The 16,681-nt window shown below is 38.7% G+C and overlaps 1 protein-coding gene across 3 annotated transcripts in view; it reads left to right on the top strand.

The window, feature by feature from the left end:
• The window catches only part of LOC113008258 (serine/threonine-protein kinase pim-1-like), a 51,913-nt gene extending 37,507 nt beyond the window's left edge, over positions 1-14,406 (top strand). For 2 of the 3 annotated variants that reach the window (XM_080290566.1, XM_080290567.1), the window contains exons 4-13: positions 7,945-8,018; positions 9,016-9,141; positions 10,517-10,759; positions 10,894-11,046; positions 11,168-11,262; positions 11,388-11,435; positions 11,539-11,757; positions 12,768-12,948; positions 13,035-13,205; positions 13,295-14,406. In XM_080290566.1, coding sequence (XP_080146692.1) covers positions 7,982-8,018; positions 9,016-9,141; positions 10,517-10,759; positions 10,894-11,046; positions 11,168-11,262; positions 11,388-11,435; positions 11,539-11,757; positions 12,768-12,948; positions 13,035-13,205; positions 13,295-13,386 — 1,365 coding nt within the window. In that variant the 5' untranslated portion in view covers positions 7,945-7,981 and the 3' untranslated portion in view covers positions 13,387-14,406. Of the gene's footprint in view, positions 1-7,944; positions 8,019-9,015; positions 9,142-9,886; positions 10,106-10,516; positions 10,760-10,893; positions 11,047-11,167; positions 11,263-11,387; positions 11,436-11,538; positions 11,758-12,767; positions 12,949-13,034; positions 13,206-13,294 lie in introns of those variants that run through there. The other variant, XM_026145556.2, reaches the window with a different exon arrangement.
• The last annotated feature ends 2,275 nt before the right edge of the window (positions 14,407-16,681 follow it).

Below are 16,681 nucleotides of genomic sequence, written 5' to 3'. Positions count from 1 at the left end.
TTAATTTTATTCAAATTTATTCAACAAAAATTTATAATGTATTTCAATGGGGAGACCCTTCAAATTCTCATTCAACTTACTCATTTTTAAACTCTTACTACTTCCACATACGTTGACATAGAGCCACCATTCAAACTTTAAAACGAAGACAAGACATTCAACTATTCAACTTGTATTTATCTTTTCAATATCTATTATACTTTTTCTTCAGTTCCAGTTTAAGTTTCATGATGTTTTTTCACCCGTTTCAGAGTTTATAATGGGTGTGTATGGGACGGAATGTTGGGGCTAGAGTGAGGCAGCTCAACTGCTAGAGTGAGAGGAGCAAAAAAATTAATCTTAAAATCTTTTTTAAAACTGCTGCTGTGTCTGCAGCGTTTGCTCTACAGGTATGATTTTACCCTCAAAACGTAGCCATGGCTGTCCTCTTTCATCCAATGTGTTTACTATTGTACTGGGTGTTATGGTTCTTTCATAAATGTCACCAATGCACAGCCTCCTCCCTCCAACTCTTCCATAGACTCTAATGTTAAAATGGCTCAGAAGGTTCGTTTGAAAATCAGAAGAGCATGGTGTCTTTACACTGTCACCACGTCCATATAATAAACTCCACAGGCATGAAAACTGAGAATTCAGTAGACTAGAAGCTGCTGTCGCTCACGGTGAAAGAATTACGTCAATACGACTTGTACTTTTCATATGGGAACGATTTGTTTCGGCCTGACTTTTCTGTTCATTTTAAGGAGCAAAAGTGAGGCGCATGTCTGTGTACGTGTGTATGGAGCCATTGGGTGCGGTCACTATAGCAACCAGGCTCACACCTGCCTGCTTAACGAGCTCTGCCTGCCACTGTACCAAGATTCATCTTAAGCACTTCTCTTTCAACTGCTGCTGTGTCCACAGTGTTACAGCCATCATTTTACCCTCAAATTGTCGCCATTATTGTTCTCTTTCCAACACCGTGTCTTTCAAAGCTCAGGCATTTAAACTTTTTAAACTGTGTGGATCAAAGTGGAGGGATCACATTTGAGTCATTCAGTGATTCAAAGAATATGACCTTTTAATATTCATTCAGATGTTTTCTGACTCTAAATGTTCTTTTCTCATTTCTTAGGGTTTTCTAATTTACATTTAAAACATTTTCAGTTTTTTTCCAACTTCTTCTTCTGTGTAACGTCCAGCTTTTAGCAGTTCAGCACCTTTGTTTTCAGGTTAAATTCGTTTTTTTTTTTTTGTTTTTTTATCTCATTCAATATTTTTAACTCAAAATTCAGCAATTAATTCATTTCAGTGCATACATTCAGATTCAAGCATTCACACTGCAGTTTCTTCAGAAAATGCACTTTCTAGTTAGTGTGAATGCTTGAAAAGCATTCACAGTATTGTTGTTGTAATCTTTATTATTATTATTATTATTATTATTATTATATTTTATTCTGTATTCCGTACGTTTTTTGTAATCCTACTCCTTCAAAACCGTTCAACTTAGAAAAACCATTCCAACACCGTTAGATTCCTATTCTTTTGGACAACACTGCTTCCATTTTTCATATTTTTAACATTTATATTTTTAATTTTATTCAACTTTATTCAACAAAAATTTATAATGTATTTCAATGGGGAGACCCTTCAAATCCTCATTCAACTTACTCATTTTTAAACTCTTACTACTTCCACATACATTGACATAGAGCCACCATTCAAACTTTAAAACGAAGACAAGACATTCAACTATTCAACTTGCATTTATCTTTTCAATATCTATTATACTTTTTCTTCAGTTCCAGTTTAAGTTTCATGATGTTTTTTCACCCGTTTCAGAGTTTATAATGGGTGTGTATGGGACGGAATGTTGGGGCTAGAGTGAGGCAGCTCAACTGCTAGAGTGAGAGGAGCAAAAAAAATAATCTTAAAATCTTTTTTAAAACTGCTGCTGTGTCCGCAGCATTTGCTCTACAGGTATGATTTTACCCTCAAAACGTAGCCATGGCTGTCCTCTTTCATCCAATGTGTTTACTATTGTACTAGGTGTTATGGTTCTTTCATAAATGTCACCAATGCACAGCCTCCTCCCTCCAACTCTTCCATAGACTCTAATGTTAAAATGGCTCAGAAGGTTCGTTTGAAAATCAGAAGAGCATGGTGTCTTTCCACTGTCACCACGTCCATATAATAAACTCCACAGACATGAAAACTGAGAATTTGGTAGACTAGACATTGCTGTCGCTCACAGTGAAAGAATTTTGTCAATACGACTTTTACTTTTCATTTGGGAACGATTTGTTTCGGCCTGACTTTTCTGTTCATTTTAAGCAGCAAAAGTGAGGTGCATGTCTGTGTCCGTGTGTATGGAGCCATTGGGTGCGGTCACTATAGCAACCAGGCTCACACCTGCCTGCTTAACGAGCTCTCCCTGCCACTGTACCAAGATTCATCTTAAACACTTCTCTTTCAACTGCTGCTGTGTCCACAGTGTTAAAGCCATCATTTTACCCTCAAAACGTCGCCATCGTTGTTCTTTTTCCAACATCTTGTCTTTCAAAGCTCAGAGATGTAAACTTTTTAAACTGTGTGGGTCCAAGTGGAGGGATCACATTTTAGTCATTCAGTGATTCAAAGAATATGACCTTTTAATATTCTTTCAGATGTTTTCTGACTCTAAATGTTCTTTTCTCATTTCTTAGGTTTTTCTAATTTACAATTAAAACATTTTCAGCTTTTTTCCAACTTCTTCTTCTGTGTAACCTTCAGCTTTTAGCAGTTCAGCACTTTTGTTTTCAGGTTAAATTCGGGTTTTTTTTTTATCTCATTCAAAATTTTTAACTTAAATTCAGTAATTATTTCATTTCAATGCATACATTCAGATTCAAGCATTCACACTGCAGTTTCTTCAGAAAATGCACTTTCTAGTTATTATATTTAGTGTGAATGCTTGAAAAGCATTCACAGTATTGTTGTTGTAATCTTTATTATTATATTTTATTATTATTATTATCTATTCCGTACGTTTTTTGAAAGCCTACTCCTTCAAAACCGTTCAACTTAGAAAAACCATTCAAACACCATTAGATTCCTATTCTTTTGGACAACATTGCTTCTATTTTTTCTCATTTTTAACATTTATATTTTTAATTTTATTCAACTTTTTTCAACAAAAATTTATAATGTATTTCAATGGGGAGACCCTTCAAATTCTCATTCAACTTCATCCTCTTTAAACTGTATCTACTTCCACATACATTGACATAGAGCCACCATTCAAACTTTAAAACGAAGACAAGACATTCAACTATTCAACTTGTATTTATCTTTTCAATATCTATTATACTTTTTCTTCAGTTCCAGTTTAAGTTTCATGATGTTTTTTCAGCCGTTTCAGAGTTTATAATGGGTGTGTATGGGACGGAATGTTGGGGCTAGAGTGAGACAGCTCAACTGCTAGAGTGAGAGGAGCAAAAAAATTAATCTTAAAATCTTTTTTAAAACTGCTGCTGTGTCCACAGCGTTTGCTCTACAGGTATGATTTTACCCTCAAAACGTAGCCATGGCTGTCCTCTTTCATCCAATGTGTTTACTATTGTCCTAGGTGTTATGGTTCTTTCATAAATGTCACCAATGCACAGCCTCCTCCCTCCAACTCTTCCATAGACTCTAATGTTAAAATGGCTCAGAAGGTTCGTTTGAAAATCAGAAGAGCATGGTGTCTTTACACTGTCACCACGTCCATATAATAAGCTCCACAGGCATGAAAACTGAGAATTAGGTAGACTAGACATTGCTGTCGCTCACGGTGAAAGAATTTTGTCAATACGACTTTTACTTTTCATTTGGGAGCGATTTGTTTCGGCCTGACTTTTCTGTTCATTTTAAGCAGCAAAAGTGAGGTGCATGTCTGTGTGCGTGTGTATGGAGCCATTGGGTGCGGTCACTATAGCAACCAGGCTCACACCTGCCTGCTTAACGAGCTCTCTCTGCCACTGTACCAAGATTCATCTTAAACACTTCTCTTTCAACTGCTGCTGTGTCCACAGTGTTAAAGCCATCATTTTACCCTCAAAACGTCGCCATCGTTGTTCTTTTTCCAACATCTTGTCTTTCAAAGCTCAGAGATGTAAACTTTTTAAACTGTGTGGGTCCAAGTGGAGGGATCACATTTTAGTCATTCAGTGATTCAAAGAATATGACCTTTTAATATTCTTTCAGATGTTTTCTGACTCTAAATGTTCTTTTCTCATTTCTTAGGTTTTTCTAATTTACAATTAAAACATTTTCAGCTTTTTTCCAACTTCTTCTTCTGTGTAACCTTCAGCTTTTAGCAGTTCAGCACCTTTGTTTTCAGGTTGAATTCGGTTTTTTTTTTTTTGTTTTTTTTATCTCATTCAATATTTTTAACTCAAAATTCAGCAATTAATTCATTTCAGTGCATACATTCAGATTCAAGCATTCACACTGCAGTTTCTTCAGAAAATGCACTTTCTAGTTATTATATTTTATTCTGTATTCCGTACGTTTTTTGTAATCCTATAACTTCAAAACCGTTCAACTTAGAAAAACCATTCAAACACCGTTAGATTCCTATTCTTTTGGACAACACTGCTTCTATTTTTCATATTTTTAACATTTATATTTCTAATTTTATTCAACTTTATTCAACAAAAATTTATAATGTATTTCAATGGGGAGACCCTTCAAATCCTCATTCAACTTACTCATTTTTAAACTCTTACTACTTCCACATACATTGGCATAGAGCCACCATTCAAACTTTAAAACGAAGACAAGACATTCAACTATTCAACTTGTATTTATCTTTTCAATATCTATTATACTTTTTCTTCAGTTCCAGTTTAAGTTTCATGATGTTTTTTCACCCGTTTCAAAATTTATAATGGGTGTGTATGGGACGGAATGTTGGGGCTAGAGTGAGACAGCTCAACTGCTAGAGTGAGAGGAGCAAAAAAATTAATCTTAAAATCTTTTTTAAAACTGCTGCTGTGTCCGCAGCGTTTGCTCTACAGGTATGATTTTACCCTCAAAACGTAGCCATCGCTGTCCTCTTTCATCCAATGTGTTTACTATTGTACTAGGTCTTATGGTTCTTTCATAAATGTCACCAATGCACAGCCTCCTCCCTCCAACTCTTCCATAGACTCTAATGTTAAAATGGCTCAGAAGGTTCGTTTGAAAATCAGAAGAGCATGGTGTCTTTCCACTGTCACCACGTCCATATAATAAACTCCACAGGCATGAAAACTGAGAATTCAGTAGACTAGAAGCTGCTGTCGCTCACGGTGAAAGAATTTTGTCAATACGACTTTTACTTTTCATTTGGGAACGATTTGTTTCGGCCTGACTTTTCTGTTCATTTTAAGCAGCAAAAGTGAGGTGCATGTCTGTGTACGTGTGTATGGAGCCATTGGGTGCGGTCACTATAGCAACCAGGCTCACACCTGCCTGCTTAACGAGCTCTGCCTGCCACTGTCCAAGATTCATCTTAAGCACTTCTCTTTCAACTGCTGCTGTGTCCACAGTGTTACAGCCATCATTTTACCCTCAAATTGTCGCCATTATTGTTCTCTTTCCAACATCTTGTCTTTCAAAGCTCAGAGATGTAAACTTTTTAAACTGTGTGGATCCAAGCGGAGGGATCACATTTGAGTCATTCAGTGATTCAAAGAATATGACCTTTTAATATTCATTCAGATGTTTTCTGACTCTAAATGTTCTTTTCTCATTTCTTAGGGTTTTCTAATTTACATTTTAAACATTTTCAGTTTTTTTCCAACTCCTTCTTCTGTGTAACCTTCAGCTTTTAGCAGTTCAGCACCTTTGTTTTCAGGTTAAATTCGGGTTTTTTTTTTTGTTTTTTTTTTATCTCATTCAATATTTTAAACTCAAAATTCAGCAATTTATTCATTTCAGTACATACATTCAGATTCAAGCATTCACACTGCAGTTTCTTCAGAAAATGCACTTTCTAGTTGGAATTATGTTTTGTAAAGTATATTTTTTGTTTTTATTTTTTGTTTTTGAAGGCTCTGATAGGATGAATTTCTTAGACAACCAAGAAATTGAGGCACTAGTGGCTAACACTGTATTTTAAGCGAAAGCATAATTCTGGCAACCACTACCAATCAGCAATCAGAAAACCAAAATAAAAATAATGATGAGGAAAATGCAAATAGTTCATCCAATCTGGGAATCACATCAGCTTTAAGTAAATCATGCTAGCTCACTGCATGTGACAATCCCACCACCTCCTAACAACAGTATGTTGCTGTCATTAGAAGGACCTAGGGCTGGGCGATATGACCCAAAATTCATATCTCGATATTTTTTAGCTGGATGGCGATATAAGATATATATCTCGATTTTTTTTTTTTAAGCCATAAGTTAAGAACAAAAAGAGAGTTCTTAGTCACACTGTGTCCCAGATGTCACACGGGCACTTTTATTTACATACAGCGTAGATGTACATGAAGAAATTACTCAAAAATAAATTATCAGCATTTATTAAATAATCATGGTCCATAAATAAAAGAAAACAATGTTGTTTTTGTGCATAACAAAAAGCTCACAATTGTGCAGTCAAAATGTAAACTAATAGACGCTGAGCGTAATAACAAAGAGACAGATTTCACAGCTGCACCACGTCTCTAAACAGGTGCCATTTGTGGTCCTTATACACACACAGTACGTATCACTCCGCGAGGCTCCTCCCCGGTAGCCGTAATCCTCCGACATCAAGCCGTGCAGCTCCGTAGCTTAGCAAAGTCATATTAAAACATTTTTTGACAGATTGCTGAGCGCTGTGTACCACATAAAATCGGTTCGCGGTCAGTAAGCACAACCAGAATTCATACATAAGGCGCACTGTCGAGTTTTGAGAAAATGAAAGGATTTTAGGCCGTGCAGCCCCTCCGGGCTGCATGTCGTTAGCGCGGTTAGCTCGCTAACACGTTGACGCCGTCCAGCCCCACGCACGGGGCCATCCGCGGTAACTCGCTAACGGAGATTTTCCGCTTTCATCTTGTCATTGCCTGCAGGTGAAGCTATGGGGGAGGCGGAGTTGTGTTCAGTGAAGGAGAGGCGAGGCCGAGTAACGTTGCGTAGAGACAAAAGTGGACGAAAGAGAGGCAAACCTGCGGCTCCACAAGTATAATTATAACGTAACATAGGCTATATCGATATAAACGATATTGCCACATCTTATATCTCGTATGAAAATATATCGATATTTTTAAAAAACTCGATATATCGCCCAGCCCTAGAAGGACCACATTGTGTGATTATTTCACCAAGTGTCTGAATAAAATTTGACCAACTAATTTAGTTTGTGTGGCTATTTCTGTGTGTATAGATTAATAAAATGATTAGGTTCCATTCAGTAATCCAAATCAAGTGAGTAAACTTTGGAAATAAATCAAGAGAGGATACATACACATAATTCGGTAGTAGAAGTCATGAGCCGAATCCGACAGGCCATTGCATGAACTCCTCTGGGGAGTTAGCTTGCAGCACATGTTCAAACTGAATGTTCTGGGTCTTATTATGCTGCAGCGAGATTCAAATCCACAACTGCGATGTTTTTGTTAGCGAGGCTGACAGAAGCGAGGCTGCCATATCGCGCCATCGGCCCCTCTGGCCAAGACCAGTAGGCAAGTAGGGTAAAGTGTCTTGCCCAGGGACACAACGACCAGGACAGAGAGCCCTGGGATCGAACCGGCGACCTTCCGGTTACAGATGCGATTCCCAACCCCCTGAGCCACGGTCGCCCGTCTAGCAGTTGTTAAGACTGCTAGATGAGCTGTTAGTGACACTGAGTTAGTCATGACTATGCTTTCTGTGTTTTTTCTCTCCCCTTTTGGTATCCTGTTCCTGCTGGATGAACCACTTCATGATAATCCTGATCTGATGACTCCGCTGTGCTATCCTGCCTGGTAGATTCTCCTTGCTGCAGGTGTATGCTTCTGCCAGCTGGATGCTGTTACTGGATAGTACACCGTTCCAATGGAGCGGTAGGAACAAATTGAAACACACTAAAAGAAAAGGGTTATTGTTTAAAATTGTGTTTTAATAAATGTGTTAATGTTAATTAAGTGTTCATTGTGTGCTGGAGGTCCTACTGGTCCTATGGTGGAGCAGCTATTACCTCTCCTTTAAGAAACTAGCCTCTGATGGGATACAGATATTTGGGACACATTTCAATTCTTGTAAGGGTTTAAAAAATACACAAACTTGGAAGAGTTGGCTGGATTTGTACAAAATGAGAAGGCTGGCAATGGAAAGATGCAATTTGATTGTTACATGTTTAACCCTTTAAAGTCGGTCGGAGCAGGCACGCTCTGTTTTGCGTAACTATTTTGAAATCCCTGTAGAACCGGGAACCGCGTAAGCTAGCACAATAATTTTTTTTGCATATGAAACCAGAGTTGTACTTAAATCTTATGCCATCAGCTTGTCCTAGGTCACGCTTTCCTTCCACATATAGCTTTGCAAAAATTGCATTAAAAGCGCTTGCAGTAACAAAAACATAATATTCCAGAAACACGCTTTGCCGATCCGATCAGCTGTTCGTATTCCAGATGTATTTAATTTGCAATCAAGATGGCAGAGCTGTAATCGTGCTCTAAAATTATATATTGTAATAGGAAAATTGTAAAGTTACTTAACCTGTGAGTCCTTGGTAAAGACATTCTCTTCAAAGTGAACGCTGCAAAGATGAGATGCAAGTTTCAAATACAGTACATTTCAAGTACATCCTTCTTATGTTAGCTGGCCACTAGTTCAGTCTCTGTGCTACACCATCACCTACAGGACAACTTCCAAAAAAAAAAAAAAACAATAACAACAAAGAATAAAAAAACAAAACATGTAGTTAAGATGATGGTTTTTAATTAGCTGCTGTAAAACAATGTAATAACAATAAATAAATGCAACATGACATTAACTGCTTTTTAGGTAAGTACTTTATATACTTTTGGAGAACTGTTAGATCATCCATGTTTTCTACAGTCATTGGTTTGCTGGACAAAGTGGCCCACCCGAGGGGTCCCCTGCCATCAACCAGCAAGCCACCCTGGCTGAGGATCATCTGGTTGCCAGGGCAGAAGGAGCAGAGCATGCCAGGCAGTCATGGAGGTACAGCATTCTAATAAGGTGTCAAGGGGGTATACACCAGGCTTTGGTGGACACGGGCTGCGCACAGCTCCTGGTTCACCAAACCCCGCTTTGCCCCGGGACATTATTGGTGTTGGAGTGGGTGGAGGTTAAATGTGTACATGGGGGCATTCACAGACAAAACACATGGAATAAAGGCTGCAGTCAGTTTGTACCTGTGGCGTCCTCTAATTTTAGGAACACGTTGGCAGGGATTTAATAAACTTTTGGGGCAGTAAGTGGGGTTCTGATCACGATATTAAGTAGTGTGTAGTGTCGGCGTGGCGCTCTGCGGTGATGCAGGGTTGTCCGACGCTGATTCCAATGATTCGCCCCACAGAAGATTTTCCACTGGTGACACCCTACGCTCAGCCTTTGACAAAGTGATAGAAATTGATGATCACTTCCTGCTGCGTGGACCTACCCTCGCTTTGTACTATTGAATGATCCTAACAGAAAAAAAAGAGTTAACACTGACTTAATAAAAAAGTGTTATATTTTATCTCAGATAAACTAGTCAGTGTTTATTAGTGTTTGCTCAACTAGAAGTCTTCATAGTAGCATCCACACATCAAGTCTTTAAACAAATAATGAAAGGATAATGAAAGAAAGTTTAATGTGAAATTACTGAATTATATGAAATATTATGGCTTTGTCTGCCAGAGTGTTTTTCTTTAAACTACTTGGGACACTGCCTTTTAGTGATGTCACTAAAAGGCAAGGTTCTAATGTTGTGTTGCCATAGTCTCCGGAGTTTACTTTTAAAGCTCACTTACAGAACTGACTTATACAGCTTAGTTAGAAAAGTCAAGCATCCAGACATTTGAAGGACTATTCACTCATTAAGGTGACATTTTCTATTTTAAAAGTTCTCAAAAAATTAAGATGAAAAGGGAAACAAGAAAAGTTACGACTGAGGCAGATAAGAAAGATCCAGGAGATCAAAGTAAGTAAAAAAAAAAAAATCCCCCAAATAACAGAATGTACATTTCTAACAATGTTGAGGCTCTGTGTATAAAACGATTCATTTTTAGAGGATTTAAATCCTGGTTTTGATTGAAACTAACCTAAGTGCAACATGTCTAATCAAAGAAAGGTTACTGGGGCACTTTGTCTTTTGGTAAAATAATGTGACAAGTTTATTCTTGGACTGAGCAGTGAAAACAGAGCAACAAGTGTCATCAGTATCTAGACTTAGTAGACCTAGTATGGACTCGTGTTGGTGTGTTTTTTATCAAAAGGATAAACTTGTTATTATATTGTAAGAAAAAAATAATTTAAAATTCAGTGACATCAAAATCCTTCTAGTCCTGATGTCGAGCGCTCTTTTTCACTAATGTGTTGTTGTTGTTTATAGATTGTAAGAGCAGGATGGCTAAAAGAAAGGCCAGTCCTGAAAAAACGACCCCCATAAAAAGAAGGAGGGCCTCTGAGCAGGCTGGTCCTTCCACCAGCTCAGATGCTCATGTGGTCAGGGGAGTCAAGCGAAAGGTCCAACAAGATGAAGCGGGGACAGCCAACACAGCAAAGAAGCGTAAACTTCTTGACCATGTGAGCGGTGACAAGGGGCAGGCATCTTCCTGGTTGGACACTGGTAAAGGTAGGCTAATTAGTTGAGTGAGAGGTAGATTAAGTGTACATCTGGTTGCTAGTTTGAAGATATTAGCGTTTGGGAGATATTTGTGTCTATTATCTAATAAGCTGACGTGCTTTTGGTGTTTTCCACATCTGCAGACTGCAGCATAGAGATTTCAGAGAGCTGCAGTAAAAACAAAAAGGCTGGCAAAAGGAAAGCTGCGGGAGACACCAGGGACCCACCTAAGAAAAAGAAAGTGGACCAGGACAAAACCAAAACTGTTGCCAAAAAGTCAGTGGCTGAACAGAAACGTGAGTAGCAAGCAGCTTGGCTTTTATATTCAGGTGAAGAGCAAAATGAACATTTAGGGTACAGCAGAGAGTAATTTGTGTGACAGCTGTAGTAAAACCCAATTTGTGTTTGTCTGTTTAGGTGACTTCCAAGCGAGATACGTGGAGGAGCACCGGCTTGGAGAAGGAGGATGCGGAGCAGTATTTGCTGGCTACCGCATAAAGGATCATTTACCAGTAAGTGTTCAGATGGTGGTAGTAAGACAGGCAGTAACGCAGATAAGGGATAATATCGTAAGCTGTTTTACACCTTTAATTATGTCATACTGAGGAAATGCTCATCAATGCCCTGTGTCTTTTAGGTGGCCATCAAACACATCCCAAAGGGGAACGTGTACTGCAAAGTGAAGGTAAATATGCAAAACTTGAATTGCTTTTACATTAGTGGATTGCATGCAGCGTTCACCTGTGGAACGTCTGTGCCTCATCATCCACTTTGTTGAAATATTTCAGGATGATAACGGGAAGAATGTGTCAGTGGAAGTTGCCATCATGCTGAAGCTTGCAGCTGAAGCAGATGGATCAGTGGAAACATCAGCCCCAGTGTCTCTGTTGGAGTGGTTTGACTTTGGCAGAGAGCTGATCCTGGTGATGGAGAGACCTGTCCCCGCTGTGGACCTGGATAAATATATAGAAGAAAATGGAGGATTTTTGCCAGAGGACAAGGCCAAGGCAAGTTGACTTGCCTTAGAAGAGTCTTAGACTCTACATCATTCAATCAAAGCACAGAGTGTTAGAGAAACATTAACCCATTGATTGATTATTGTCTTTTTCATCGTTTCCAGGTAGGGCTGGGCTATATCATACCGTTCACGGTAATACCGGGGTAATTTGGGCAACGATAGGAAAATGAAATATCACGATAGAATATGGGTAAAACGCGCATGCGCAGTGCCCTTGTTTACATACGCACATGGCGGTGACGCAGAAAGAGAAGAGCAAAAGTGGATCGTTGAATGAAACGGATGAACCAGAACTGGTTTGTAAAAATGCTGCAACTTTAGTGGTGTGGAACTGGTTTAGCTTTTGTCCGTCAGATACACAACAAAGCACAATTTTTGGTAGCGAATGCTAGCGGGGCGTCGTTATTACCGTGTTGTTTGGAAAATACGGCACACTTAAAATCAATCCTTTGATTTTTCTGAAACTCGACAGTGCCCCTTATAATCCCGTGTGACTTATTGATGAATTCTGGTTGTGTTTACTGACCTCAAAACGATTTTATGTACACGGCAACTTTGCTAAGCTACAAAGCTGCACCGCTCGATGGATTGTCGGAGCATTACGGCTATCGTAGACAGGCGCCTCGCGGAGTGATACGTACTGCACCTCAACATTATATTACCGTATTGTGTGTGTATAACCTCTTTTTAAGTTTTGTGGATATTATACATGGTTATGCTGAGGATATGTCGGCCAATTTCCACTGGAAATGCCTTTTGGTTAAACTGTCAGCGAGGAATTTGCACTGTTACATTTTTATATAACTATAATGGACATAAAAAAACAGCTGCTTGTTTAAGTGAAAATACATTGATGGGGTTTTTTGCACTAATAAAGTTGTAGAGTTGTAAAGTATTTTGTCTAGTGTCAATTATATCGTCAGTTATATCGTTATCGCAACTTTTCAAATGTATATCTTGATAAATATTTTTGGTCATATCGCCCTGCTCTATTTCCAGGTCATTCTGAAGCAGCTGGTTGATGCTGCGAAGCACCTGGAGGATAAACACATCTTTCACCGGGACATCAAGAGTGAGAACATTCTAATTGAGACCGGCTCAGATGTACCGCGTGTTCGTATCATCGACTTTGGACTGAGCTGCTTTGTTAAGGAGCAGTCGCAGTACCGCGTCTTCTATGGTAACATATTCTGCTCTTGCTCTTCACAGATGTCACAATTTTCGCCTTTTGTTTTAGAAGAAATTGCAATTGTCTCTGTTTATTAGGTACAGAAATTTACTCCCCTCCCGAGTGGTACGGGCGCAGTTGCTACAGGTGTGGACCCACCACGGTATGGCAAATGGGAGTGGTTCTGTACGAAGCGCTTCATGCGGGGGACTTTAACACCACGAGCTTCCTCAAAAAGCGCCTGAAATTCAAAAGACATCTGTCCAAAAGTAAGAAAACGTCACACTTCAAGACTGACTGATGGCTTGGACCACTGGAACTATCATCTTCATGTTTTTTCTCTTTCCTTTCTTTCCAGACTGCCGGGATTTCTTGGACGCGTGTTTAACCAAAGTCCCGGAGACGCGGCCAACGCTGGAGGAGCTACAGCATCACACGTGGCTGAGATAAGCATATCACACACACACACAAACACACACAATTCAGACGTTATCATTTATGTGTGATGTATGAATTACCTTGCTTTTTTTCAGGAAATAATTTTTTTAATTGGCCCACTTTAAATTTCAGTGTTTTGGAATTCCTGTAACCCCCCCAGCCATCCCAGGAAAGGGGATCTCTCTTTGAATGGGCTTTCCCGAGGTTTCTTCCCGTCAATCTGGCCCCCCGAGGGGAGTTTTTCCTCGTCTTCATAGAGAGCTTGGGCTGGGTCAGGAGCTCCATCAAAACTGTCTTTATTTAATTACTCTAATGTAATCATATACTTTAAAGTAATCAAATAAAAGACAGTAAAAATCTGAAGACTTGAAGTAAACTTCCATTAAAATAAAACTTGTTTAATTCATCTTTGCTGAGGATACTGTGTTATTACTATTTCAAGGATTGTATTTTACCTACAATGTGTTTTGAAAAGTAAGCAAATTAAAAGGTAAATCAGGTTCAGGTATATACAAAAAAGTCACGCTGCCACTGCTCTGAAGACTTGCATCTGTTGCCCTAACCCCCAACCAGTCTTGACAGATTCTAGCAGAGGTTGCAGCAGTTTTTCCTTCCCACTGTTGCTGATTGTTTGCTCATAGTGGGCTGTCTGATTGGTGGGATTCTTTCTCTAATATGGTGGAATCTCTACCTTACGATGTAAAGCGACGGATGTGATTTGATGCTATAGTTACGATTGAATTTATTTGTTAATGTCCGTTCAAGAAAGTTTGATATTTCTTAATATCCGTCTATGCTCAGTGTGAACTGTGAGCTGTTTGACTGATCACCTAATGTGTGATAAAAGAATGCGCTGTGATGCTAATGACAGTCTGCGCTCTCTTACCTGTCTGCAAAGGTTGGCCATAAAATTACTGCTGCAATTTATCGGAGATGTGCAGAAGCAGAGGCAATTTACCGGATTTAAAAATGATGTAATTCATGCAATATTGGTTAAGCTACTGTTAAGACATAACGTAATAATTTAACAAACTGTGTTTATTTATTTATTTCTATAAATATTTCTATATATATATATGTGAATTCCACATTTGTTCCTTGTACTTAACCTAAATATTCAACATCCTCACTGAGGACTGCAGAGATTGACAAAAACAATCTCAAAAACTATATCTCAATCTGAGCTTGGATTGAATTTGCGTGTATGTCCGTTCAGTGAATTAGTCAAGTCAGGTGTGACTTTTTAAAAACAGAACAGAACCACTGTTGTTAAGCTTTATGCAACAGTTGCCCTAGATTAACAGTACTGGTGATTTCAAAATATGATTTTATGTTTCTGTAATAGTTAGATCAAAAATATAATGCTTAAAATTAAGGAGCTTGGAAAGAAAAGCGTCTGGACTTCTTTTAGTTGCTTGAAGGCGTTTCACCTCTCATCCGAGAGGCTTCTTCAGTTCTAAGAGTCAAATGGTGGAGAGTCCCAGATTTAAACCCAGTGAGAGTACCCCCCCAAAGAGGGACAAGGACCCCCTGATGATCCTCTACCTAATCACATGTGCCAAGGTGTGAAAACAGGTGTGGGTCACAATCAGCCAGGGTTTCGGGTGAGCTCATTGTGAAACCTGGCCCCACCCTATCATGTGATTTCCTGAGGCCAGATGCAGTGTTGCCAACTTAGCGACTTTGTCGCTATATTTAGCGAGTTTTCAGACCCCTTAGCAACTTTTTTTCTAAAAAAAAAGGCGCTACAAAAAGACGTGAAAGCGCGTATCGCTTTTATTCTCAACAAGCAGCGGGTGCTATAACGCAGTCAGTTCTTCTTTTACTCTTTTACTCTTGTGCTGTTTTGTGGATCACGAGGTTTAAAACTACTTATAAACAAACACACACAAAGTAGCTCCACCACAGTGCCTATTTCGGGTCACTTTTGCCGGTCCAAGCCCGGGTAAAGGAGCAAGGTTGGAATTGTGACATTAAAAAAAAACAATAATTGCTAAAATAAATTTAATTTGTAGTTCTAAATAAACTCTAAATGCATTTAGGACATTTTTTACTCACTTTATGTCTCTTCCACGATGTTATTTCTCTCTCCAACAACATAGGTTACAATTAGATTAGCATGACCAATTATGCAAATTAGGCGATGACGTCATTTAGCGACTTCTAGCGACTTTTAGGACAACCAATGGCGATTTTCCTTACTGAGGAGTTGGCAACACTGGTCAGATAGCCCAGGATGTGAGTGGGTGTTAAGAGCCAGAGGGAGAGAGAGATAAAGAGAGCCAGGGGCAACAACGTCACATTAGAAAGGTATAGTAATCATCCACAACTATATTCAGTTGCAGATGATAAAGGATTCTGAAAGTTTATTCATGCAGGTCCATATGACAGAGAATATGCTTGTTCTTTTTGTTTTCATATTATAATTTATATTTAATTGTGTTGTGGTTTGCAGTGTTTTGTGTTGTTTCACTTTAAATTTGTAAAAGGAAAAAGCTGAAAATTTAAATAGTTAAAAGTTGAAATGTGAATAGTTGATCTTTGTATTATATGATTTATTTATTACATTTTATGTGGAGTGAATAAATAAAAGTATATTTATGGTGGCCCCTAGAGACAAAGCATGTAAAAACTCTGAATCACGTACAAACTCCAAAACAAGTAAAAACACGTACAAACTCCAAAACATGTACAAACGAAGCACGTTAAAACTCAGAAGCACATAAAAACTCAAAACACGTACAAAAGACATCAGAAGTGCTCCAGGATGCTGGGCGCAGTGTTGAGCTGTTACCTAGTGGCTACACAAGCCAGCAAGTACCAACGACCGATTTGGTGTGTGGTAGTAACAGGTAAATGAACCTTTTTTAAATTATTTGAATATATATGAGTGCCTGTGTATAAATACACAAACAATACACACATGCTTTCAATTGTGTAATTTAAGTGATCTAGTAGCTCTGCTTTGGAAGTTCAGTTCATGCTAGAAATGTGTTTTGGCGTTTGTACATTTTGTCTCTAGGGGCCACCGCATATATTTATATATTAACATATATAAATAAAAACTTTTTTTTTTTTACGTTAGTAATTCCTTTTGTGCATAATTTTATATTATTGTTAATAATAAATTAACTAGAGAAAGAAAACAACCTGAAGAGCCGGTTCGGAGCCGAAAGAGCCGGCTCTTTTTAGTGAGCCGAACCGAAAGAGCCAGATCTCTAAAAAGAGCCGGAAATCCCATCACTAGAACGCGATAGACGCGAACAAAAACGCCCCAAACGCCCCTAATTTGACATGTGCACATTCG

The sequence above is a fragment of the Astatotilapia calliptera genome, chromosome 16 (assembly GCF_964374335.1).
Source record: "Astatotilapia calliptera chromosome 16, fAstCal68.1, whole genome shotgun sequence".
Classification (NCBI taxonomy): domain Eukaryota; kingdom Metazoa; phylum Chordata; class Actinopteri; order Cichliformes; family Cichlidae; genus Astatotilapia; species Astatotilapia calliptera.
This window is presented reverse-complemented; position numbering and strand designations above follow the sequence as displayed.